The sequence below is a fragment of the Pogoniulus pusillus genome, chromosome 17 (assembly GCF_015220805.1).
Source record: "Pogoniulus pusillus isolate bPogPus1 chromosome 17, bPogPus1.pri, whole genome shotgun sequence".
NCBI lineage: Eukaryota > Metazoa > Chordata > Aves > Piciformes > Lybiidae > Pogoniulus > Pogoniulus pusillus.
In genome coordinates this window covers 22739263-22763944 of record NC_087280.1, presented here as the reverse complement: position 1 = coordinate 22763944, position 24682 = coordinate 22739263, and the positions used below count along the sequence as shown (strand labels likewise).

The 24682-nt window shown below is 47.4% G+C and overlaps 1 protein-coding gene across 1 annotated transcript in view; it reads right to left on the bottom strand.

Annotated features, from left to right (window-relative positions):
• The window catches only part of AGBL1 (AGBL carboxypeptidase 1), a 387722-nt gene that overhangs the window by 275289 nt on the left and 87751 nt on the right, over positions 1 to 24682 (bottom strand). Inside the window, exons 9-16 of the mRNA XM_064157083.1 lie at positions 23799 to 23964; positions 21655 to 21725; positions 18069 to 18185; positions 16576 to 17120; positions 14706 to 14789; positions 12556 to 12642; positions 11110 to 11258; positions 6617 to 6704 (exon numbers count right to left, since the gene is read on the bottom strand). Coding sequence (XP_064013153.1) covers positions 6617 to 6704; positions 11110 to 11258; positions 12556 to 12642; positions 14706 to 14789; positions 16576 to 17120; positions 18069 to 18185; positions 21655 to 21725; positions 23799 to 23964 — 1307 coding nt within the window. The remainder of the gene's footprint in view (positions 1 to 6616; positions 6705 to 11109; positions 11259 to 12555; positions 12643 to 14705; positions 14790 to 16575; positions 17121 to 18068; positions 18186 to 21654; positions 21726 to 23798; positions 23965 to 24682) is intronic.

The following is a 24682-nucleotide window of genomic DNA, read 5'->3' as shown; positions in this document are numbered from 1 at the left end:
GCTACTTATCACTTACACTGCATGGTAATTTTTTGAGCTTAAATGCTTTTGCAAGCATTATCTAATTAAAACTTGCTCCTCATTTATCTTTCCCCATTCTTTGGGTAGCAGATAAGTAACTCTAATTTTCTGTTCTTTGTAGATGAGGCAAGAGAGGCACAGATAGCTGAAGCCATTTAGCCAAAGATGCAGGCAGGTCAGTAAAGCTGGATTGTAACTCAGGAGTTCTAAAGCACCAAGTCATACAAGAACAACATTTCTTGGTCAGCTTGCCTTTATCATAGAATAAACCAGGTTGGAAGAGACCTCCAAGCTCAGCCAGTCCAACTGAGCACCCAGCCCTGGCCAATCAACCAGACCAGAGAGATGTTGATGTGCTGGAAGGTGTCCAGAGAAGAGCAACAAAGCTGGTGAAAGGCCTGGAACACAAACCCTATGAGGAGAGGCTGAGGGAGCTGGGGGTGTGCAGCCTGCACAAGAGGAGGCTCAGGGGGGACCTCTTTGCTGTCTACAACTACCTGAAGGGAGGCTGTAGCCAGGTGGGGTTGGTTTCTTCTGCCAGACACCCAGCAGCAGAACAAGGGGACACAGCCTCAATCTGTGGCAGGGTAGGTCTAGGATGGATGTTAGGAGGAAGTTGTTGGCACTTGGTGCCATGGTCTAGTTGACTGGATAGGGCTGGGTGATAGCTTGGACTGGATGAGCTTGGAGGTCTCTTCCATCCTGGTTGATTCTATTCTATTGTATTCTAACCATGGCACTAAGTGCCCCAGCCAGGCTTTGCTTCAATACCTCCAGACACGGCAACTCCACCACCTCCCTGGGCAGCCCATTCCAATGCCAATCACTCTCTCTGACAACAACTTCCTCCTAACATCCAGCCTGAACCTCTCCTGGCACAGCTTGAGACTATGTCCCCTTGTTCTGTTGCTGGCTGCCTGGGAGAAGAGATCACCTATCTGCAGCATATGAGACAGCACACAGCTCTGGCAGATGATGGAATATGGCATTGAGCCAGCTTGAACTGAAATGACCCAAGAACTTATCAATATCCAAGATCCCTAGGCCATTTCAAAACAGAATTTGAAATTAAGTAAACCCATTTATTACTTCTGATCTGCTGGTGCACTCCCTTTGACCAAAGTCATTCTGCCACCTGGAGTATGATGCCCTCATTTCACATGTTTTCACCTTCTTACTATGTGTAGCAGCAAAGTGCAATAAGCATTAGCAACACTCTGCCTCATACAATAAAGCAAGCAGTATTTAACAGTTTATGGGGGCAGTGCTGCTATTTTGGGGTCTGCCCCAGTGGAAACTGGAAGATGCACAACACAACTTCCTTTTCTAAGGCCAAATCCACGTTAAGGCATCTTTAACGTCAAGAGTGCAGACAGATTCCCAGCTGAAGCAGAATATTCCCACAGTCACACTGCTCCTAAGGTCTCCATGGGTATTGTAAAGGTCAGGTGTTCTCAGGGTGAGATTGAGGGCTCAGCCCTCTCATGCAGATGTCATTGCAACTGAAATGTGGCCCTGCTAGTGCAGTGATGATGATTTCATAGTATCAACCAGGTTGAAAGAGAGCTCCAAGATCATCCAATCCAACCTAGCACCCAGCCCTATCCAGTCAAACAGACCATGGCACCAAGTGCCTCATCCAGGCTTTTCTTGAACACCTCCAGGCACGGCCACTCCACCACCTCCCTGGGCAGCCCATTCCAATGCCAATCACTCTCTCTGACAACAACTTCCTCCTCACATCCAGCCTAGACCTGCCCTGGCACAATTTGAGACTGTGTCCCCTTGTTCTGTTGCTGGGTGCCTGGCAGAAGAGCCCAACCCCACCTGGCTACAGCCTCCCTGCAGGTAGTTGTAGACAGCAATGAGCTCTGTCCTGAGCCTCCTCTTTTCCATGCTAAACACCCCCAGCTCCCTCAGCCTCTCCTCACAGGGCTGTGTTCCAATCCCCTTCACCAGCTTCATCACCCTTCTCTGGACACCTTCCAGCACTTCAACATCTCTCTTGAATTGAGGAGCCCAAAGCTGGACACAGTAATATTTCATCTAATGGTTATTATGACACTGAATAGACCTAGCTCTGACACCACTATGATCACCAAGCAGTAAAGTCTTGAGTAGTGACATGAGAACACAGCACTCCATGTAGCTCATTAATAGCTGTGAGCTGCCTATTGTCTGCACAAGCTGGAGGTTAGATGATATGCTGGGGACGAGCCACGAAACCAAAGGCACAAGCACACTGTCAGCACTTCAGCATGCTGCTATTGTTCCTTAAATAATTTGCTGGAAAGGAATGTTATTCAGTGCACAAAAAGCTGCCAGCATGGCCAATGAATTAGATGATCTTGTAGTAACTACAGCTCTGTTTATCATGGCTGTATCCTGTCACCTCACCAAGAGGCAATAAAATAAGAGCAGAAGTGTCACTCAGCTTCCTTTTGACAAGAGCACTGCTAATATCCTCCTCGACACCAAAAAAAACCTCTCCTGAGACACATGGGAAGGGTGAGTGGTGACAGATCTGTGCCACAACATTCATCTCTATGAGTGAGCTATCCCATGCTCACCGAGGATGGATGGCAGCACAGATCAGCTAACGTGCATCACCCAGACGCAGGCATCTTACAGATGCTCCTTTCCTCCCACTGTCCTGCAGCTCTGAGGCTCTCAGCTAAAGCCCTGTTGCAAAAGCAGCTATGGGCATCTTTGAGTGTTCTTTTCACATGTTTGTCAATAACTCCTGGTAAAATGTAATTAGATGAAGTTCCCTTAAAAAAATATAATCAGAGAATCACAGAACTTTAGGGGTTGGAAGTGGCCTCCAGAGATCACCAAGTCCAACCTCCCCTGCCAAAGCAGCATCACCCAGGGCAGGTCACTCAGGAACACACATCCAGGTGGGTTTTGAAAGTCTCCAGAGAAGAAGACTCAATGACCTCTCTGAGCAGCCTGCTCCAGGGCTCTGTCCCCCTAAGAGTGAAAAAGTTTTTCCTCATGTTGAGGTGGAATCTCCTGAGTTCCAGCTTGTGCCTGTTGCTCCTTGCCCTGTCACTGGGCACCACCAAACAGAGCCTGGCACCTTCACCATGACACTCACCCTTCAAATACTTATACTCATTGATCAGATCCCCTCTCAGCCTTCTCATCACAGGCTCACAGCATGTCAGGAGTTGGAAGGGACCCAAAGAGATCATCAAGTACAACACCCCCTGCCAGAGCAGGACCATATAATCTAGCTCAGGGCACACAGCAACACATCCAGACAGGCCTGGAAAAGCTCCAAGGAAGGAGACTCCACAACCTCTCTGGGAAGCCTATGCCAGGGCTCTGGGACCCTTCCAGCCAAGAAGTTGCCCCTTGTGTTGAGCTGGAACCTGCTGTGCTGCAGCTTCCATCCATTGCTGCTTGTCCTACCCCAGGGAGCAAATGAGCAGAGCCTGCCCAGCCTAAGCAGCCAAAACATGTCAGTCCCACCAGGGTGAGCAGAAAGAAAGAGAGCTTTCTCCAAAATACAGGTGTCATGCTATCACTAGGGGACTGCTGGCTCCTCCTACTCTCAGCAAACCCCAAACATACTTTTTTCACATTGCACCCCACCTATAACTTAAAAAGACTGGAGCCTCAGTAGAGATAGAAGTGCACACAAGTGTATGTATGTACAGTCTTGTACCTAGAAAACTGTGTGGGAAAGTAGAACGAGCACTAAATGAGAGAGAAAATAAGTAGGTATCATAGATGGATTGGTTGAGGTACAACTCAGTGCACAGCTGGAAAACCCAGAATGTTCCAAATCAGCAGAACTCCATTCTCTCATGTATTATGAACAAGAATCTGATTACAAGCTTAATTGTACAATCATGGCTTAATCTTGGGTGTCAGCTGCTGTTTAATCACTGCGCAGTTACTGCCTTGTTAATGAGCCACTCTCACAGTAGTCAGTGCATGAAGTTTGCCCAGCCAGGAGCCCACATTCCTGGAAGGCAAAGGTTACAGGCATGCAACTACACCTCAGGTTACCTCTTGAAGGAGGAAAGGGCAGGTGGGTAAAGGTTAGTGATTAGAACTTGCAGCAAAAGAAAGCAGCTACAGACAGGTGCCAGGTTGAAAGAGGATAATCTGAGCCTTCAGCTTGCCCTCAGCAAAATCCCACAGCACAGCAGGTGTTTGAGATGACTTGGATATTTTTGTGGGTCATAGTTTGAGGCTAATTGGAATATTTTAAGGAGAAAAATTGGATGATAGGCTGTGAAAAGGAAACAATGGGGATGTCTGCTGCACTCATGGGCTTGCTGAGATGGATAAAAACAAGGACACAAACATAGGTAAGAGTCTCTATCTGTCGGAGTCGGTGTCTGTCTCCTTGGATCTGTGTAACCCAACTAATCATTCTGCTTCTAACTCCCCTTGCCGATCCTTCCAGCTCACCCTACATGTAAGACAGACTGTGGGATAAGGTAGAGGGGTGGAAAGAAGGTGGAAGGGTGGTTGGGAGCCCCTCCTGGGGACTCTGGTTTCTGGGAGGGCTGCTGTGTTTCTGTATTACCTTTAATGTGTATACAACTGTAGCTATTGTAATATACTGTAAATGTCTGCTCGTACCTTGTGCTAAGCTGTGAATACAAAGCTTCATTCCTCAACTTCCAGCTGGCTCAGTCTAGTCTGGATGATTTCATTGTTAGGGGGGGCAGGTAACTCCCAAACCATCACAGATCAACACAAGTTTGAGGCTCCACTACAACTGCTTGAAGCGAGGTTGTAGCCAGGTGGGGTTGGGCTCTTCTGCCAGGCAACCAGTAACAGAACAAGGGGGGACAGTCTAAAGTTATGCTGGGGCAGGTTCAGGCTGGATGTTAGGAGGAAGTTGTTGCCAGAGAGAGAGAGATTGGCATTGGAATGGGCTGCCCAGGAAGGTGGTGGAGTGGCTGTGCCTGGAGATGTTCAAGCCAAGCCTGGATGAGGCACTTAGTGCCATGGTCTGGTTGATTGGCCAGGGCTGGGTGCTAGGTTGGATTGGATGATCTTAGAGGTCTCTTCCAACCTGGTTGATTCTATGATTCTGTGATTCCAGAAGGCAGCCCACTTATTGTTGCTTGGGTTTGTTTGCTCATCAAACCTACTTGTGAATGCAGCCACCTCTGAGTCTCACAGCAAAAGCTGTCACTTACAGCACAAATTGGTGCAAAGAACAAGCAGGTTATTTCACATCAGCTCCTAAAATCAGCCTCATCAGATGACTCCATGAAGGAATGAGGACTCTTTAGAGCATCAAAAATCACAGAAATATTCTGGTTGGAAAAGACCCCCAGGATCACCAAGTTCAACCACTATCCTTACTCTACAAAGTTCACCCTTAAACCCTATCCTCAAACAACTTTTAAACACCTCCAGGGATGGTGACTCCACCACCTCCCTGGGCAGCCCATTCCAATGCCAATCACTCTCTCTGACAACAACTTCCTCCTAACATCCAGCCTAGGCCTCCCCTGGCACAGTTGGAGGCTGTGTCCCCTTGTTCTGTTGCTGGCTGCCTGGCAGAAGAGACCAACCCCACCTGGCTGCATGCTGCTTCACAACAGTGTTGTGCATTTGAGAGGTTTCCCCTACGCTGCGAAAACACCGAGGTGAACAATAGCTAAGTGCCACTCCTGAGCCTTGTCCACACAACTAGAATCAGTTACTTTTTGCTTCTGACTTAGCAGTTCTGTGGATCTATCCTCCTGCCTTTTGCCATTAACTACTTGAATTTTGCACCAAATGCCACAAGAAAAGCTTAGACACCATTAAGAACCTTTGCCTGTTTCCCCTTTGTCCGTTGTCAGGACCAAGTCCTAACTGCTTGGCTCCTGACAAATCTGACCAGATGAACATGGTTAGCAGGAGGGGACAAATCACAGAATAACACAACTTTAGAGGCTGGAAGGGGCTTCCAGAGGTCAAGTTCAACCCCCTTCCGAGGCAGGATCACCCAGGGTAGTTCACACAGGAACAGTTCCAGGCAGGTTTGGAAGGTCTCCAGAGAAAGAGACTCCACAACCTCTCTGGGCAGCCTGTCCCAGGGCTCTATCACCCTCACCATTCAGAAGTGTCTCCTCACGTTAAGGTGGAAACTCCTGTGTTCTAGCTTGTACCTGTTGTTCCTTGTCCTATCACTGGGCACCACCAAACAGAGCCTGGCATCTTCATCTTGACACCCACCCCTCAGATATTGATAGACATTGATCAGATCCCCTCTCAGCCTTCTCTTCGCCACACTGAACAGCCCCAGGGCTCTCAGTCTCTTTTCATAGCAGAGATGTTCCAGTCCCCCAGTAATCCTCACAGTCCTTTGTTGAACTCTCTCCAGCAGATCCCTTTCTCTCTCCAAGTGGAGAGTCCAGAGCTGGACACAGCTCTGTCACCCTCACTGTAAAGAAGTTTCTCCTCTCTTTGAAGTGAAACCTTCTCTGTTCCGGCTTGCAGCCATTGCTCCTTGTCTTATGGCCGTGCACCACCCAAAAGAGATTGCCCCCCTCCACTTGACATCCACCCCTCAGACACTTGTATACATGGATTCAATCTCCTCTCAGAAGCCACAGATCAGTCATGCACTTACTTGTAGTAGCAGATGTCATGGCCTGCCCGCAGCCAGCGGGGCCTGCCCTGGAGAGCCTCCTTCACCGAGTACAGGACCGGCTGCATGCCTGCACAAAACAGAACAGGGGCAAGTGACAGGACTGCCCTGGGTGCAAAAGACAGGGGTGAGGAGGAAAGGGCTAAACAAGAAGCAGCATTATTTCACCTGTGCTTTATCTGCAGATAATTTATTTGAAGTAACTGCATGTCCTGGCAGGCCAATAGGCCTATTAGATGTCCTGGCTTGCCCCACCCTTCTGCTGAGGGGCAAGGGCAAGAGGAAAACAAAGGCTTGGACCATTATGTCTCCTCCTAAAGTGATAAACAGGTGTTTAGGTACTTGTTAGTGTCCTGCCCAAACAAGGGTGAGCAAGCCCTGGTTTCACCTAACATGGTTGGGTTTGCAAAGGCCATTCTGATTGGTGAATTTCTGTGGCCAAAAGAGGCATTACACTCAGGCAAGTCATAGAAATGGAGCTAAGCTGCATGCTGCTCTGCTCTACATGTTCTGCTCTGCCTCACTGCTCTCAGCTTGGACAACATGTTCTGCTCTGCCTCGTGCTTCAGACCACCACAGAATCATAGAATCAACCAGGTTGGAAGAGAGCTCCAAGCTCAGCCAGTCCAACCTATCCCCCAGCCCTAGCTAATCAACCAGACCATGGCACTAAGTGCCTCATCCAGGCTTTTCTTGAACACCTTCAGGGACGGCGACTCCACCACCTCCCTGGGCAGCCCATTCCAACTTGAGACAGTGTCCCCTTGTTCTATTGGTGGTTGCCTGGGAGAAGAGACCAACCCCACCTGGCTACAATGTCCCTTCAAGTAGTTGTAGACAGCAATGAGGTCTGCCCTGAGCCTCCTCTGCTGCAGGCTGCACACCCCCAGCTCCCTCAGCCTCTCCTCACAGGGCTGTGTTCCAGGCCCCTCCCCAGCCTTGCTGCCCTTCTCTGGACACCTTCCAGCACCTCAACATCTCTCTTGAATTGAGAAGCCCAGAACTGGACACAACACTCAAGGTGTGGCCTGACCAGTGGTGAGTACAGGGGAAGAATAACTTCCCTTGTCCTGCTGACTACCTGAAGGAAGGCTGTAGCCAGGTGGGGTTGGTTTCTTCTGCCAGGCACCCAGCAACAGAACAAGGGGACACAATCTCAAATTGTGCCAAGGGAGGCCTAGGCTGGATGTTAGGAGGAAGTTGTTGTCAGAGAGAGTGATTGGCATTGGAATGGGCTGCCCAGGGAGGTGGTGGAGTCGCCGTGCCTGGAGGTGTTCAAGAAAAGCCTGGATGAGGCACTTAGTGCCATGGTCTGGTTGACTGGCTAGGGCTGGGTGCTAGGCTGGCCTGGATGATCTTGGAGGTTTCTTCCAACCTGGTTGATTCTATGATTTTATGCTGGCCTTTGCAAAGGAGCCCTATTCAGAAATAGAGGGAAGGGAAACAAAAAGAATAGGGATCAAGGTATCAACAAGATCAGTAGTTTGTTTAATCCAATATGTTATGCTTCACTGCACCATTGTTGCAACCCTAATCCTACCATGGGGCTTGAGATGTGCAGCGTACCCAGCACCATGCCTTCAGAAAGCAGCAAGAAAACCTGGAGGGTTTTAAGTATGTCATTAGACCCAACTAATACCTGTGTGCCATAAATGCTGACAACAAGAGCTGCTTTCTTTGTACTGTTTTATATCAGAAGATGACTTCTTCCTGGCCTCCAAAATATTACCATTTTGTGCCCCAAGGTATGAGGCTGTCTCTGATCTGAGCTGCCTGTACATGACTCACAGCTGGATGAAGCCAGCCCATCTGCAGGCAGCTTTTGTCCCAGATCCCTTTGCTCTACACACCTGCCTGCTCTGACTCAGGATCCTGTCCTCACCAGCAAAGCTCTCTGCTCAGGGTGACCCTTGCAAGGCACTGGCAGCTGAGGACTGCAGGGGTGACCTCTGCTTCGAGGTGGTGCCGGACAGCTCTCGTGGACCCAGCACATCCATAGCTTGGGCTAGCAATGGTGCAGGCAGCACTTCTGTGAAGCCCTGCTTAAGGAAGGGGGAAACTCCCTTACAAGTATTTGTGCATGTTGATAAGTTGCCCCTTGAGCCTTCTTTCGGCTGTTCTTGTGCTGGGAGGAGATGCTTGAAAATCATTAGACCTCCTGAAATAGTTCCATAAGCAGCTATGCAGTTTCACACTCTCCAGTGCTTTAAGAGCTGGCAAACACCACAGCAGAACAGCATTTCCAGCTCCCCTGTGGCCGTGTTATGGGGTACTGCTAACCAGGGTACAGCTCCAAGTAATTTCTGTCTTGCTGTTTCCTGAACCAGCATCATAAACCACACACAAGCAGGGATTCTGTGTTTGGTTGTAGGACATGGAGCACAGTGAGTTGAGAGGAGGTCTGCCCAAGCCTCTCCCTCCCAAAGGGGACACAAACCTCAGCCCGGAGAGCGGTGGTTGATTCTGCTCTGCCATCTCACTTCAATTAAAATACATACAAGCAGCTTTTCCTTTCTACTTCCCCCCATGGAAACATTCACTTTTAGAAGGCAAGCACAACCAGGCTCCAGATGAAATCCTACTTTTTTCTTGTGGAACAGTAAGTTAGTAGAACGAGGAAAGGACAGAGAGGCGGAGGCTGCACCTACTGCCTTGCTCTGCTCCCACTGCCTTGCTCTGCTCCTGGTCACAGCTATTTCAGTGAACAGCATTTTTGCTGCTCTGAAGGCTACACAGTGCCATCTAACCAAGAGCTAAAGGGAGGGGGAAAGCCAAACAGATCAGCAACCAAAAGCTGCAAAGCATTGCCACCCACGGCACTTCAGCACCGCACCTCGACTGGAAGCTTTTAACGTCGTAAGCGCGGGCGTCAGGCCAGGAAAGTGCAGAGGGAACGCAGCAAACACACAGCATTTCTCACCAACAGCCTGTGTAAACATGATGCATGTGCTGGAAGGGGTAATGAGCCTCACTCAGCCAAGCCACATTAGCTTCCCTGCCCTCATAGAGCAGAGGTAACCCACAGAAGAATTGCTTTACCAGCCAATGCCACCTACAGACCACTCTGGAGCAAGCCACAGCTCAGGCTCCCCCTTTACCCTGGGTGGCATTTTCACCTTTTTTTTTTCTTCCAGATATATTTTTTTTTGGCTGCATGCTTGAACATGGATCATGGACAACTGCAGGTGCACAAAATGAGATTATGAATGCTAACAACCAGCAGGTAACAAGAAATTCCCCACTATCAACAGACAGAATCTCTAGCTGCGAAGCTACTGGTTTTATTGGGGTTCTCATTTAGACCCTGATGTTTTCAGGCTGTTGGTAGACACACTGACTTGTTTGGCAATTCAGGGAACCACAGTTAAGAACTACAAACCAAACAACACTACAAAGCACCACACACCAAAACATCAACCACCAAAGAAAAGGAAAGAAAAACCAAACCCCCAACTCCCCCCACAACGAACTAATGGAAGAACACAACAGCCATTTTCATTTGGCATCTCTAATAACACTTGAACTCCAGCCCTTAGAAAGAGCAAATGTTGTGTAACTCATTTTGCCCCTCATTTGGCCAGTTTCACAGATCCAAGCTAGAAGCCATTCAAGCTCCTAGTGCTATTTGTTTAGGTACATTGATCCTGAGAGAGTTCTCCTGGTGATGGCGAAGGCTGTATCCACAGGGCTTCAGAAGAATGCAAAGTCTGATATTAGTGGCTTATTAAACATTCTGAGTCAGGTCTTAAGCTGGTCTAAATTAACACAGCTCCATGGAAACAAATCAAAAAGGGGGAAAAAAAACCCACCAGCCTGTGCCAGCTAAGAATTCAACCCACAGTCTCCATGCAGAAGAAATAATTTGTCTTCTAAAATGGGCACTGAAAGCTGGGATTTGCCCTGCCTATTTCTGAGCAATGCTGCCTTCCTCCTGAACCACAGACTATGACAAGAGCTCAAAGAGAGCAAGCAACAGAAATGTCTTTAATCATTAATATCAGCAGAAGTCTCAGCAGGTCTGAAGGCAGAGATATCTTTTTGGATAAAGCCAAAGGATCATGAATATTTGCTTGAGGATTATCTACATTTATTTAAATCTTAGAAGCACTTTCCAATTCTGGGCTGCTCATTCGATTCCAATAGGCTTTTTTTTGCCTGCCTTCCTCCCTCCCTCTCCCAACCCCAGTCCCATTCTCTCTCTGCTCTGCTCTCTAAACACAGAAAAAAAATGATTTATTCTTTTTCTCCCCACAAATCCTCCCCAAGGTCTTAATATTCAGCTTACATCTCAGAGTCCTCCAGAGGACAGAGAGAGAGGTCCTCTGACAAATCTAAAGTAAGGGGATTTTAGGGTAGATAAGATTAAACTTACAGTCTCCCTTATACTTCTAGATATGAAAAGTTCAAGACCTTTCTGGCATTAAAAAGATATTCTTGTGAGCTGCAGAGCACCCCAAATCCCCACAGACCCATACCATAATTAAACTGGCTGTTGAACTTCTCACAGTTGATGATGTTGAAGCGATAGGAAACGGCTAACTTCATCTCACGGACTTCAAAGTAGAACCATTGGTGGTGCTGGTTGCTGTTCACATCTGCATTCATAACTAAGTCATACTCAAATCTGCCAGGGAAGACCAGAAAAAAAAACATCTAATGGGTGGCCATGGACACCTCAGTAGCCTGCCACTGAACTTGCTGAGGGCAGCAAACTCCATGATCAAAGGATCAATCAAGTAGGAAAAGACCTTTGAGGTCATCGAGTCCAACCTCCCACCTAACACCTTCTAATTTGGCACTAAGTGCTCCCCTTTTAAATACCTCCAGGGACAGTGACTCCACCACCTGCCTGGGCAGCCCATTCCAATGGCCAATGACTCTTTCTATGAAGATCAAATTCATTAATATCCTGTTAGAGTCAAGGAAGCCCAAAGCAGCAGTGCCCAGACACATCAAATGCTCACACTGTGACAGACACCTCAAAACCACTGCATCCATGGCAAATATTAATGGGATGAGCTTCAACAGGTCCTGCACTTGGGTCACAACAACCCCAAGCAATGCTACAGGCTTGGGGCAGTGTGGCTGGAAAGTTGCTGGCGCAAAGAGACCTGGGGGCTGTAACTGACAGGCAGCTGAATAGCAGCCAGCAGTGTGCCCAGGTGGCCAAGAAAGCCAATGGCAGCCCGGTTGGGATTAGAAATGCTGTGGCCAGCAGGAGCAGGGAGGGGATTGTTCCCTTGGACTCAGCTTTGGTGATGTCACAGCTTGAGTGTTGTGTTCAGTTTTGGGCACTGCAGTACAAGAGAGGTGTGGAGGTGCTGGAGCCAGCACAGAGGAGGGCAATGAAGGTGGGGAAGGGCCTGGAGAATAAATCTTAAGAAGAGTGACTGAAGGAGCTGGAGATGTTTGAAAAAGCAGAGGCTGAGAGGAGACCTTGCGGCTGTCTACAGCTACCTGGAAGGACCTTGTGGAGAGGTCTCAGAGATAATTAGTGATAGAACAAGGGGGAATGGCCTCAAGCTGCAACTGAGTAGGTTTAGACTAGATAATTCCCAGGAAGAGTGGTCAGGGGCTGGAATGAGCTGCCCAGGTATGTGGTGGAGTCACCAACCCTCACTGTGTCACTTGGATGTGGTGCTTGGGGCTGTGGTTTAGGGTGCACCTTGTAGAGTAGGGTTAATGGTTGGACTTGGTGATCCTGAGGGGCTTCACCAAGCAGAATGTTTCTGTAATTTTGAGCTCTGTTGTCTCACTCCTGTTTACCACCCCGACATCTAGGTGTCAAAAGGCATGATAAGATCTGTAACTCATAACCTGCTTCCCTGGAGGAACCTTTCCAAAGCCAGGAAAGTCCCCTGTGTGACACCATGGTGACAGCAGGAAGGCAGACAGGGGCACAGCCACCCAGGTGTACTTACTCGCGCACTTGGATGGCTTTACGAAGGTTTCCCGACTCAAACTGGGAGAAGAACTGCAGGCAGCCTGGAACACCTGGGCTTGAGGGACTGCAAGAGATCAAAGCAAGGATACCTATAGCAGGTTGCTTCAAAGAAGCCTTCCCCAGCACCTTCTGTACACTCAAACAGGTTTTCATCTTTTATTCTTTTTGGGTTTTTTTAATAAGAAACACAGCAAGAGGTGAGCAAATCCACAGTCACAGAGTGGTCTGGCTTGGAGGGGAACTCCAAAGGCCAGCTAATCCACCTCCCTCTGCAGACAGAAGGGGCACCCTCAACTAGATCAGGTGGCCCAGAGCCCTGTTGAGCCTCACCTTGAATACCTCCCTTGACAACCTGTTCCAGTGCTCCACCACCATCACGGTAAAGAACTTGCTCCTATCCAATGCAACATTCTTCCCTATTCTTGTTTAAGTGCTTTGAAAGCTCAGCTTTTCTTTCCCCAGCACCTGTTTTTGTTCCATCTTCTTGGGAGGGGCCTCTGAACTGCCTTCCAGCACCTGAAGAGATCCCACAGAAAGGCTGCAGAGAGACTTTTCACAAAGGTGTCTAGCAATAGCACATGGGAGAATGACTTGGGCTAGACTGGATCTTATGAAGAAGTCCTTCAGTAGGAGGGTGGTAAGACCCTGGAACAGGTTGCCCAAGGAGGTTGTGGATGCCTCCTCCCTGGGAGTGTTGACAGACAAGTTGGATGAGGCCTTGAACAGCCAAGTCTAATTGAGAGGCATCCCTGCCCACAGCAGAGAGGCTGCAGTAGATGATCTCTGAGGTCCCTTCCAACCATTCTGTGATTCATATTTGCTTCCTTGTCTCCAGTTCCTTTCCTCACTGAATTATTCCCATCAGTTCATTCACTGCACAAGGCAGCTTTATACAGTTATTATTTATTTATTCTCTCTTCCTCTGTAGAGTTTCCTCTTCCTAAAGCTTAGGAACCCTCACATTCACCTTGAACAACTTCACAATCTGCCTCAAACTGGCCTTCAGTTTTTTTTCTCTCTCTAAATGCTTTCTGAGTCACTCACCCCTCCTCTAAATTCAGCTTCTTCATGTTTAGGACCCTCCCAGATGCTGTGTACTACATCTTCTCAAAGCCTGTAACTGCTGGCCACATGTGAGGACTTAAAACTGCTCAGAAAGGCAGATGTTTGTTTTCAGAAGGCTCTGCTAAGTGGCACACCTTTCAGGGGACATGTACAGCCTGAGACACTGAAGTGCACCCTCACTGGGAGATGCTGCTTCAGGGCATAGAGACAGCATCTGGATTCAGAGCTATAAACCCTACATGTTCCAAATCACCACATGCAATCCAGATGTATCCAGAGACATAATAAAGTTCCCCTGATCTATAGAGTCTTTCTTGTCTAAAAGGTTTTGAGATTCTCATGCTCCAGTGACTTCCACAGCAAATCCTTTCCCCAGAGCCACATATAAATAATCTCCTCCTCCTGTATTTCTTTTCCTGCTGGACCTTTACCTTCTAGGTTCTTTCCTCTCTGTCAGAGCTGAACAAGTAAACAGTTCTCTCCCTAACCCAGCTGTGCTGGTTTGAGGCTAACTGGAACATATTAATGAGAGAAATTAGATGATAGGCTGTGAGAAGGAAACAATACTGGTTCACTCACAGGTTTGCTGAGATGGATAAAAACAAGAACACAAATATAGATAAGACAGAGTGGGAGAGAGAGTCAGTGTGTGTGTCTCTGTCACAGTTGGTGCCCTGGGCTGCTTCTGTGTAATTCATCCTTCTGCTTTTTAAACCCCCCCTTGCTGACCCTCCAAACTCACCTTGCACATAAGGCAAACTCTGGGATAAGGTAGAGGGGTGGAAAGAAGGTGGAAGGGTGGTTGGGAGCCCCTCCTGGGCACTGATTTCTGGGAGGGCTGCTGTGTTTCTGTATTAGTTTTAACTTGTATGTAGCTGTATATACATTCCAACTATTTGCTTGTACCATGCGCTAAGCTGTGACTATAAAGCTTCATTCCTTAACTTCCAGCTGGCTCAGTCTGGTCTGGGTGATTTCCTAAGAGTTGAGAGGAGCAGGTAATTCCCAAACCATCGCACCAGCCCTGGCATTGCCCCTGATCATAGTACTTAAGTTACCTACCTGGGCTCATCTACATCAAAAACAGTTCTGCCTATCACATCACCTGGCTGGATTAAGCGGCGAATGTCATCTAGCACCTTGTCCCTAGGAGAGAAAACAGTAACAGGGAAATAAAGCACATTGGAGTGACACTAAGAAAGCTTGACACAGACTAATCTTGTAGAAGCAATATGAACAAGCTTAAGAGATTCTTTTGGAGGGCTGGCAGGAAAGGAGGCTTCCACATGCCAACTCCAGGTAAACTTTGTTTGTGTACATATATTATTGATTTTGCCATGAGCAAGCTCCTGTTCCATTCCCACTGCAACAAGTTGCCTTTTGGGTTAAATGACTGTGTGTGAAATTTGTATTCTCTGCAGTGCTCTGTCAAGTTTGATTTATCCCCAGTTCTCCCCAGTCAATGTCAGTCTCCCCAAATGGCCAGCCTTGCCCTGGGAGGCAATACCTGCCATAACTGATCGACCTACTAGTCTCTCATGGAGAATCTTGACTCTAAATCAAGCTAATTTCCGCTCATTATTAAACTGAAGTTCTCTGATCCCCAAAGATGATCAAAAGTGAAATATCAGATTTTCTTCCTGACCTTTGCAGCAATCATGTTATGCCCTGAAGCATGATATGATTATTGCCATTCTAGCTGTATGGTTACATGTGTTATTACAGTCATAAAGGCACAGCTTTCAGAGCAACAGTGCAAGAGAAGATGGTAGAGTGATCTTTTTTGCCTCTAAATCAGATTTTTAGCTTTTATATTTGCTGCAAGAAGAACCATTGTCTCTCTAGAGGTCAGAAATTAGTTGGCCTTCACAAATGCCATCAGATAAGCATGGACCAGCTTTAACCCAGCCTCTTTGGTATCTGAAACGTAGTCACGGCACACAGCCACGCACAGAACAAAGCTGCAATTACAAGAGTAGCTTCTACTCCTAGCACAACTTCAAAATGCAACTTTCCTCTCATCTCAAGCCCTCAAATAAAAAGAGAAAACCAGCAGCCTCTAGCAGTGTGCCAGAGTGAGACCTGGTTTCATTTCTTTCTGCATGCTGCATGCCATATATGTTGTCTTCTAGTAGGCTGGGCAGCAGAGAGAGACTTTGTCGCTGCTGCTGACTTGTAACAGACCTCCCAGAAGCAGATGTGCACGCTAAGGAAGGGAGGTTATGCAGGACTCCATTTAGGACAAGGAGCAATGGGTGTAAGTTGCAGCACAGCAGGTTCCAGCTCAACACAAGGGGCAACTTCTTTCCTGGAAGGCTCCCAGAGCACTGGCACAGGCTGCCCAGAGAGGCTGTGGAGTCTCCTCCTCTGGAGCCTTTCAAGGCCTGTCTGGATGTGTTCCTCTGATCTGTACTAGATTGTATAGTCCTGGTCTGGTGGGTGGATTGGACTTGATGATCTCTTTGGGTCCCTTCCAACCCCTAATATCCTGATCGAGCAGGCAGAGTGAAAGGCACAGCAAGGCACACAAAAGGGTGGACAGGGAGAGTCCTGAGAACCCGACACAGACACACGGCCCCGAGAGGACAGAAAGGATCCTTCCTCAAAGAGACAGCTGAGACCCGGTGCTGTAAGCACTAAAAGCAGCTGCCACTTTGATTTGTGAGACAAAGCAAACCATGTAGACAGTTCACAGTTTCTCCACTGACACACAGAAAGCCCATGTCAGAGAGAAGCCTAATCCTGTTCACAATCCACAGAACACTTTCCTGTCCTGGGGAGGAAAGCCCAACCTGCTCTTTGGCCTTGGACCAACTAAATTGATAAGCAGAAATTCCTTCTGTAATTGCCCCAACATAGAGAGATGTTTTAGCCAGAAGCTACCTAAGCCAGTTTTGAGCCCAAGAGCTCTCAGTGTAGTCATGCCAATCACCTTTGAACACCGTAGTTGCGTTCCAGCACGGGCTTGCTGTGAGGAGGTGCCTGGTGACCCCAGAAATCAGGGAAGGCCAAGTCTTTGTAGGATGGAATGGACTTAACACACTTGGCCCTAGCCAAGTAGAAGAGAGGGCTGTGGAAGGGAATGTCCCCTTGGTGTTTCTCCAGAAGCTTTGTCACCAAGTCTGAGCTCTCCAGCCTCTCTGCAACATCTTCTGGGGGAGGACGCAAAGCAAACGCATGACTCCTGGCTGGATGTTCCTCTTCACAGGAGCTTGCACCTTGGGCTGCTTCTTCATTACCTCTTTTTCCATCAGTCTGATCCCACCTGCATTTCTCCTCCTTTGTCCAGCACTGAAAGGGGACTCTGAATTCGTTTTTCCCTGGATCTGGTCCCATCTCTGTGACACACTGGTTTCTCCATTTGCAATTTGAATGTTTGACAGAAGCAGCACTTGGAACGAAATGAGAGGGAGTAGAGGGAAGACTTTCAGTCCTGTTCTCCAAGCATTTCTCTTCCTCAGACTCAAATTCGAGCACCTTTAAAGTTCAAAAAAACCCCAGAGGTTAAAAGGAAACTAAAACCAGATTGTGCCTCCTTCCAGAGAAAGCCTTTCAAGGAAGAACAGAAACATTTACAGTTCTCCCCAAACTCTACCACTCCAATAAGACAGAGTAAAATCAACCCAGAAACCACCTGCCAGAATTTTTCTGTCCACAAAGCTACTCCAACAGCAATCCTTAGAAACTAAAAGGATCAGACCAAGTCATCTGGATGAGTCATCTCCAACCACAACTGTCTGAACAGATCAGAGATGCTAATGTGCAAGGTGTTCTGTTAAAAGTGTAACTATTACATCAAAGGAGGCAAATCTGCCATGCAAAACTCCTCCCCTACCTTCATACAAGAGCATAATTTAATCCCATTTGTCTACTCATGGCCATGATAAATGTCCCAGCATTGTGTGTACAGGAGCTGTACTAAGCCAGTGATCCTTTCAAGATTCATGTTTCTAACTCTCCTAAATTCCAAGCCGTGCAATGAGTACAAGAGTCCAATCCTTGTCCCAGACTGCAGGATAGCAGTGATTTGAACTGTGCATCTCAGCAGCAGGTGCAATCTTCTCCCTTCCTTCAAACCACCAGCTGACAGTATTTATTCTCCACATCTCATTCTTGTCTTGATATTGACATTCAAATTGCCATCAAGGATATAAATTATTACCTGACAGGTTTCTCATGCAGCAACACCTGATTCATCAGTGCTTAGTTAATCCCCATCCAGCCAAATGTGCTCAAACAACATCAGTCCCTTTTCCATCACTCTTGATTCACACCAATAAACCACAGCATAAAGTCTTAGACTTTTTCCAATCCTAGGTTTGCTTTTCCAAACCCTATCTTGGTTATCTCCTCACTGCTCCGTTTCAATTAGTACTTAAACTCTTGAGTGTCTTACAAAGCAGGGAAGCAGCACTGTGGTAGTACCTGAAACTTCTGGGCAAGTTCTGGGCACATGGCTTCATACTGTTCAAGCTCTTCCTCTGGCCGGTCAAGCACTGGTTGTGATCTCAATTTGGTCACATCTGTCTCCAGGTCATAATCCTACCAAAGCAGAATTAGAAAAGCACATAGAGCAAACATTCCCCACATGATGACTGTTAAAGTCAAGTCAATAGTCTGCATAATACCCCTCGATTGGTAGTGACACCAAACATGTTGCATGACTCCCATAACTGTTCTTATCATACTCATGAAGGCTGTGAAATTAGAAGCATGGAATGGTTTAGGTTGGAAAGGTCCTCAAAGGTCATCCAGTTCCAATCCCCTGCCATAGGCAGGGACACCTCCCACTAGAACAGGTTGCTCAAGGCCTCATCCAACCTGGCCTTGAACACCTCCAGGGAGGTTGTGGAGCACAGAAGCACAGAATGTGATCAAAGATCCAAGCTCATCCAGTCCAATCTAGCACCCTGCCTTGTCCAGTCAACCAGACCATGGCACTAAGTGCCCCAGCCAGGCTTGGCTTCAACACCTCCAGCCACAGCCACTCCACCACCTCCCTGGGCAGCCCATTCCAATGCCAATCACTCTCTCTGACAACAACTTCCTAACAACATCCAGCCTAGACCTGCCCTGGCACAGCTTCAGGCTCTGTCCCCTTGTTCTGTCTCTGGCTGCCTGGCAGCAGAGCCCAACCCCACCTGGCTACAGCCTCCCTGCAGGCAGCAATGAGCTCTGCCCTGAGCCTCCTCTGCTGCAGGCTGCACACCCTCAGCTCCCTCAGCCTCTCCTCACAGGGCTGTGCTTCAGGCCCCTCCCCAGCCTTACTGCCCTTCTCCAAACACCTTCCAGCACCTCAACATCTCTCTGCAATGGAGGAGCCCAGAACTGGAGATGTAATTGGCAATATTCTGAGCCAAAGAACAATAACCAAACTAATGCATGTTTAGCAAGAAACCTCTCCAAGCATCTTGAAGCCAAAATTGTCCTCACAAAAATAGAAAGCTTAACACACCTACCTTTGATTCAGACACCCACATGGCTTCTGAGTACCTACCAATCAAACTGAAAGGTCCATGTCCCTATCACTGAACTTGTACAGCACCAATTGCTTGCATTTTATTTTTATCTCCCAGTGCTACTTTATAAAACCTGTGGAACTCTTTGCCCAATCCATCTTCTCCACACTCCAAATTCCTTGATATTCTTATATTTAAACCAAAAAAATAGCTTTTCAGATCTCATCTATCAATGAATCAGGGATAAGAGCCCTATCTGAAACTTTCAGTCAGAGGCAATTGTGCATCCATATGCAGCCTGCTCCGCAGCACAGATGAGAACCAAAGCCCAACTGTGTCGAGCATTCAGGCACTGCATAAGAAACCAGGAAAATATGGAGCAAGAGGGAAGGCTGAAGATGTGGCATTGATGATGGGGCATTATGCCATAGCATTAGGTAAATGACTCAATGTGTCAGTAGTAATTATCCTCCACAAAACGCCAAAAGGAGTGATTTGCATCTGAGAAACAGACTCATTTCTCAGCTCTTGTCAAAAGAAAAGATAAAACTGCCTGAATGCAAGAGGGCCCAGGGCACTTCAAACCCTGAGGCAAGGGAGGGAATTCTGCCTCTTTATTCTGCTCTCCTCACACCCCACCTGCAGTCCTGTGTGCACTGCTGGAGCCCCCAGCACAAGAAGGACATGGAAGTGTTGGAACAAGTCCAGAGGAGGGTCACAAAGATTCTCCGAGGGCTGCAACAGCTCTGCTGTGAGCACAGGCTGAGAGAGTTGGGGCTCTGCAGCCTGGAGAGGAGAAGGCTTTAAGCAGACCTTGGAGTGGCCTTCCAGGATCTGAAGGGGGCTACAGGAGGGCTGGGGAGGGACTATTGACAAGGTCTTGTAATGACAGGATGAGGAGGAATGGGTTGGAAGTGGCAGAGGGGAGATTGAAAGTGGGTGTTAGGAAGAAGTTCTTTGCAGTGAGGGTGGTGAGACAGTGGAACAGGTTGCCCAGGGAGGTTGTGAAGCACAGAATATGATCTTTGATCACACTCTGTGATTTTGTGCTCCACAACCTCTCTGGAGGTGTTCAGGACCAGGTTGGATGAGGCCTTGAGTGACCTGTTCTAGTGTGAGGTGCCCCTGCCTATGGCAGGGGGTTGGAACTGGATGATCTTTGTGGTCCCTTCCAACCCAAACCATTCCATGATTGTAAACATTGTGCAACATACACACATACTAGAAGTTCCTCATCAATTCCCTGCCCTTTTTTCCCCCCTTTTAGAATGGTTTTGCCATGTGAGGTGAGCAGCACAGCAGACAAACAATAGTTAAAACTCATATTCTGAGCAAGCTCTTGGGTAAAATAAAAACTCAAACCCTTGCTCACAGCTACTTGGTAAATCCTTATGAATAATGAAATAGTTCAGAGGAATATAGGATCTGTTTCCAAGTGAATAACTAATTAAAGACCAAGATAAATTCACTATGAATTTTATTTCTAATAAGCATCTTGATGAGCTCTAATATTCAGATAAAAACAGCCAGACAGGGGTAAGTTGGGACACTGAGTCCACATGGGGCTTTTTAACTTCCTTTTTAAACTGGGCAACTCCAGTTTAATGCTTGAGGAGAAAAAGACAGGGCAAGGGATGAGAACACTCTTGCACAGAAGGCTCAATCATATCTAATTAGAGTGTACTTGCAACTTCATTTCTTGAATTCGCCTTCCCAAACTACTTTATGTGGATAAAACTTGTCAGCAGCACCCAGTGCCTCCCATCTCTGTTATGTGCTTCTGTGTCCTTCCACAGCAAAAAGGTCTGCATTCATCTGCAGCTGGTAGGGGGCTTTGCTAGTTAGGTAGCAACAGGAAGAGTGCAAAAAGGGAGAAGTCAGAGAAGTAGTGAATAATTCATTGTATTATTTATGTGCAGCAGCAAATAAAGAAGGAATACAGGTTCAAATGACCCAGCTGGGACTGAGAACCAACTATTTTTCCTAAGGTAGGCACACAGCTCAAATATGCTCCAGTATAAGGGGGGGTGTGTGTGTGAAAATAAAAGGAATTAGTTTTCCCCAGGGTATGATTCATTTTCCTCCTCCTAAGTGCCATTTCTGCTCTACACATAGAGAAGTCAAAAATGCATCATTACTCCCAGCTGTGCAGTCCCTGGTCAGTCTGCAGGAACACAAAAGCCACCAAACCTGCACCACCTTGGGTGACAAACAAGGCAATTGAAAGGAAAAATGCAGGGAAGCCTCCTCAATGAAAGACAAAGCTTCCTCTTCTCCTTCTTTCACGTGCCCTTCTATTATTCATGAAGTGTATTTATGTGGCACCACATGCTTACCTACAATCCGGAGACTGGATCAGGCACTTAAGTGCCATAGTCTAGCTGACTGGCTAGGGCTGGGTGCTAGGTTGGACTGGATGAGCTTGGAGGTCTCTTCCAACCTGCCTGATTCTATGATTCTCTGCTGAGTTTATCAGGATGTTAAAACGAACAAGGCAAAAGTTTACTTTCCAGAAGGTGGATGATGAAGGAAACTATAGCTTATATACCTACTTCATCCTTACTCTCCACATCTTCAATATCCAAGTATTTTTCAGCCTCTTCCTCTCCATCACTTTCATCACCTGCAAAAGTAGAAGAGAGGTAGCAGCAAAGGTGTTCAACCTAATACCTTTCTCCAGGCCTTCTATGTGTGCCACACACTTTCAAACTGCATCCCACCACAACCCTGATTAAAGCACATCCTATTTGTTAATCTAATGTAAATGAATTTGGCAGTGGAGCTGCCACTTTTTAAAGCTCTGTGCTCTTGGACTCGAGCATTGCCTTTCAAAACCATGACAAATGTCACCATAACACAGATCCAGCTCCTATTACAAAGCAATACAGAGATTTTCTGCTTGGCTGCAATAGTATTAGAGGATGCACTTAATCTATATTATCTGGATTATGGTGTTTTACTGCACCATCATCATTAGAGTGCTTGAGCATCTATGAAATGGAAAGCAACAGAGAAATGACTTGAGTGTGTCATGGAGTCTGCCAGTTCCCCTTTCTGCAGGGTGGCCATCCTGCCTTTGCTTCACTTCTGCTTTTCACCAAGTGCCGCTGTCTCTCACTCACAGAATCATCACAGAACAGCTCAAGTTGGAAGGAATCTCAGAGATCATCTCCTTCAATCTCCTCCTCATGGGCAGGGGCACCTCTCAGCTAGACTCAGCTGCTAAAGCTCTCATCCAACCTGGTCTTGAACACCCCCACAGAGAAGCTATCCACACCCTTCCTGGTCAACCCATTCCAGAGTCTTGCCACCTTCCTAAGGCAGTGACTGCTACCCACTTTAATTTTAGCAAACACAAAGGATAACTTCTGCTACAGTTCTTAACTGGAAAAGCTGCAGAGCAGTGATCCCCCCACAAACAGCCATGCATGAGCACAATCACAGAAACATGCAGGTTGGCAAAGTCCCTCAGGAGCACCAAGTCCAACCTAGAATCCTACTCTACAAGATTCACCTCAAACCATAGCCCTAAGCACCATTGCCAAACCACCCTGAAACACATCCAGGCTAGGCAACGTCCCTGGGCAGCTCATTCCAGTCTCTGACCACTCTCTCTATGAAAAACTTATTTCCTACTGTCCAACTTAAACCTCCCCAGCCTCAGCTTGAGGCCATTCCCCCTTGCTCTGTCTCCAATTCCCTGTGAGCAGAGCCCAGCAGCAGCCTCTCCACAGTGTCCCTTCAGGTAGCTGTAGACAGCAATGAGGTCTGCTCTCAGTCTCCTCTGTTTCACACTACTCATCCCCAGCTCTCTCAGTCTCTCCTTATCAGATTTATTCTCCAGGCCCTTCCCCAGCTTCGTTGCCCTCCTCAGGACCCACTCCAGTACCTCCACATCTCTCTTGTATTGCAGTGCCCAAAACTGAACACAACACTCGAGCTGTGGCCTCCCCAGAGCACAGTCCAAGGGGAGAATCACCTCCCTGCTCCTGCTGGCCACAGCATTTTTAATCCCAGCCAGGATGCCATTGGCCTTCTTGGCCACCTGGGCACACTGCTGGCTCATCTTCAGCTCCTGTCTGTTACAACCACCATGTCCCTTTCTGCCAGCAGCTCTCCAGCTACACTGCCCCAAGCCTGTAGTGTTGCTTGGGGTTGTTGTGACTCAAATGCAGGACCTGGCATTTGACCTCGTTGAAGTTCATGCCATTGATGTTGGCCCATGCATCCAGCCCATTCAACTCCCTTTGAGGACCCTCTCTACCCTCATTCAAACCAACACTGCCACCTACCTTGGTGTCATCTGCAAGTTTACTGATGACACTCTCTATGCCTGAATCAAGACCATCAATAAAGATGTTAAAATGATCTGTGGTTGCAGTGGTATCTTCAGCCTCTGCCACACCCATTCTCTTCAGTTATTTGGTTTTGGATGCTAAAAGGATTCTTCTCACACACAGACACATCTTTCTCTTGCTCATTTTAATCTTCTCTCATGTATTCCCCAAACACAATTGCCAGATCTTCAAGACCACCTAGGAGCAGTTTTTACTTCTACTGAGTGGCACTGTAAGACATGAGATTGATCTCAACCCTAAACCTCAGCACAAGGCTGCCAAGCCTCCCTTCCCCACATTTACATTCTATTCTCATGACCTCCTTTTCCTTCTACTGAGCTCACTCTTCAGCCACTTACTTTCAGATGCCTCACATGGAGGTTCAGCCTTTGCATTTCCAGGAAGAGGGAAGCAATAGGAGCTTGTTACTCTTCTCAGAGGCAGAGACTCCTTGGGGTAGCACTTTCTTAGAATCTGTATTGCTGTGGTTATGATAGAATCCAGATTTTTGCCAGCCAAACAGTCCTAGGAACCAAAGGAGAACAGTGATAAGAATTGGCTTTTGCAGTTGTCCTGCCTATGACACACAATCTCCCAGAGCAGAGAAATTTCTGAGCAGAATGTGAAGTTTTCATAGTTATGGAGTGGTTTAATTCCCTCTCTGCTCCTCCCTCACCTTTCTTCTACCTCCTTTTTCACCATTAGAAAAGAAAAAAACAAAACAACAACACCAAACCAAACAAACCCACAAAACCAAACCAAAATCACCCAACACCCAAAGAAACAAACCACCTCCCTGGAACAGCCAAGAGCCAGACTCAAGTTCTTGCAGTCTGTGGCTTGCAGAAATACAGACTAGCATGAACCTCAGAGGGCTTCCATTGCTGCACAGCATTTAGGAGACAGCATCCCCTGGCTCTCCTCTAACGTGATATGGTCAGGGTGCATTGAAGGAATGCATGATAGAAGCATACATCAAAATATCCTAGCTAAAACTTAACTACAAAGATAGGTTCTTTAATAGGGGTCCTGCAGAAAGCCAATGCATAGGTTTGGACTGCCAAAACTGTGCTTTTGTAGGCAGGCTATGGCAGGCAGGTTGGAGTAGATGACCTCTAAAGATCTCTTCCAATCTAGGCTTTGTCTGTGTGTAAAGTATCCCATCTGTTTTCATAGAATCACAGAATCAGCCAGGTTGGAAGAGACCTCCAAGATCTCCCAGTCCAACCTAGCACCCAGCCCT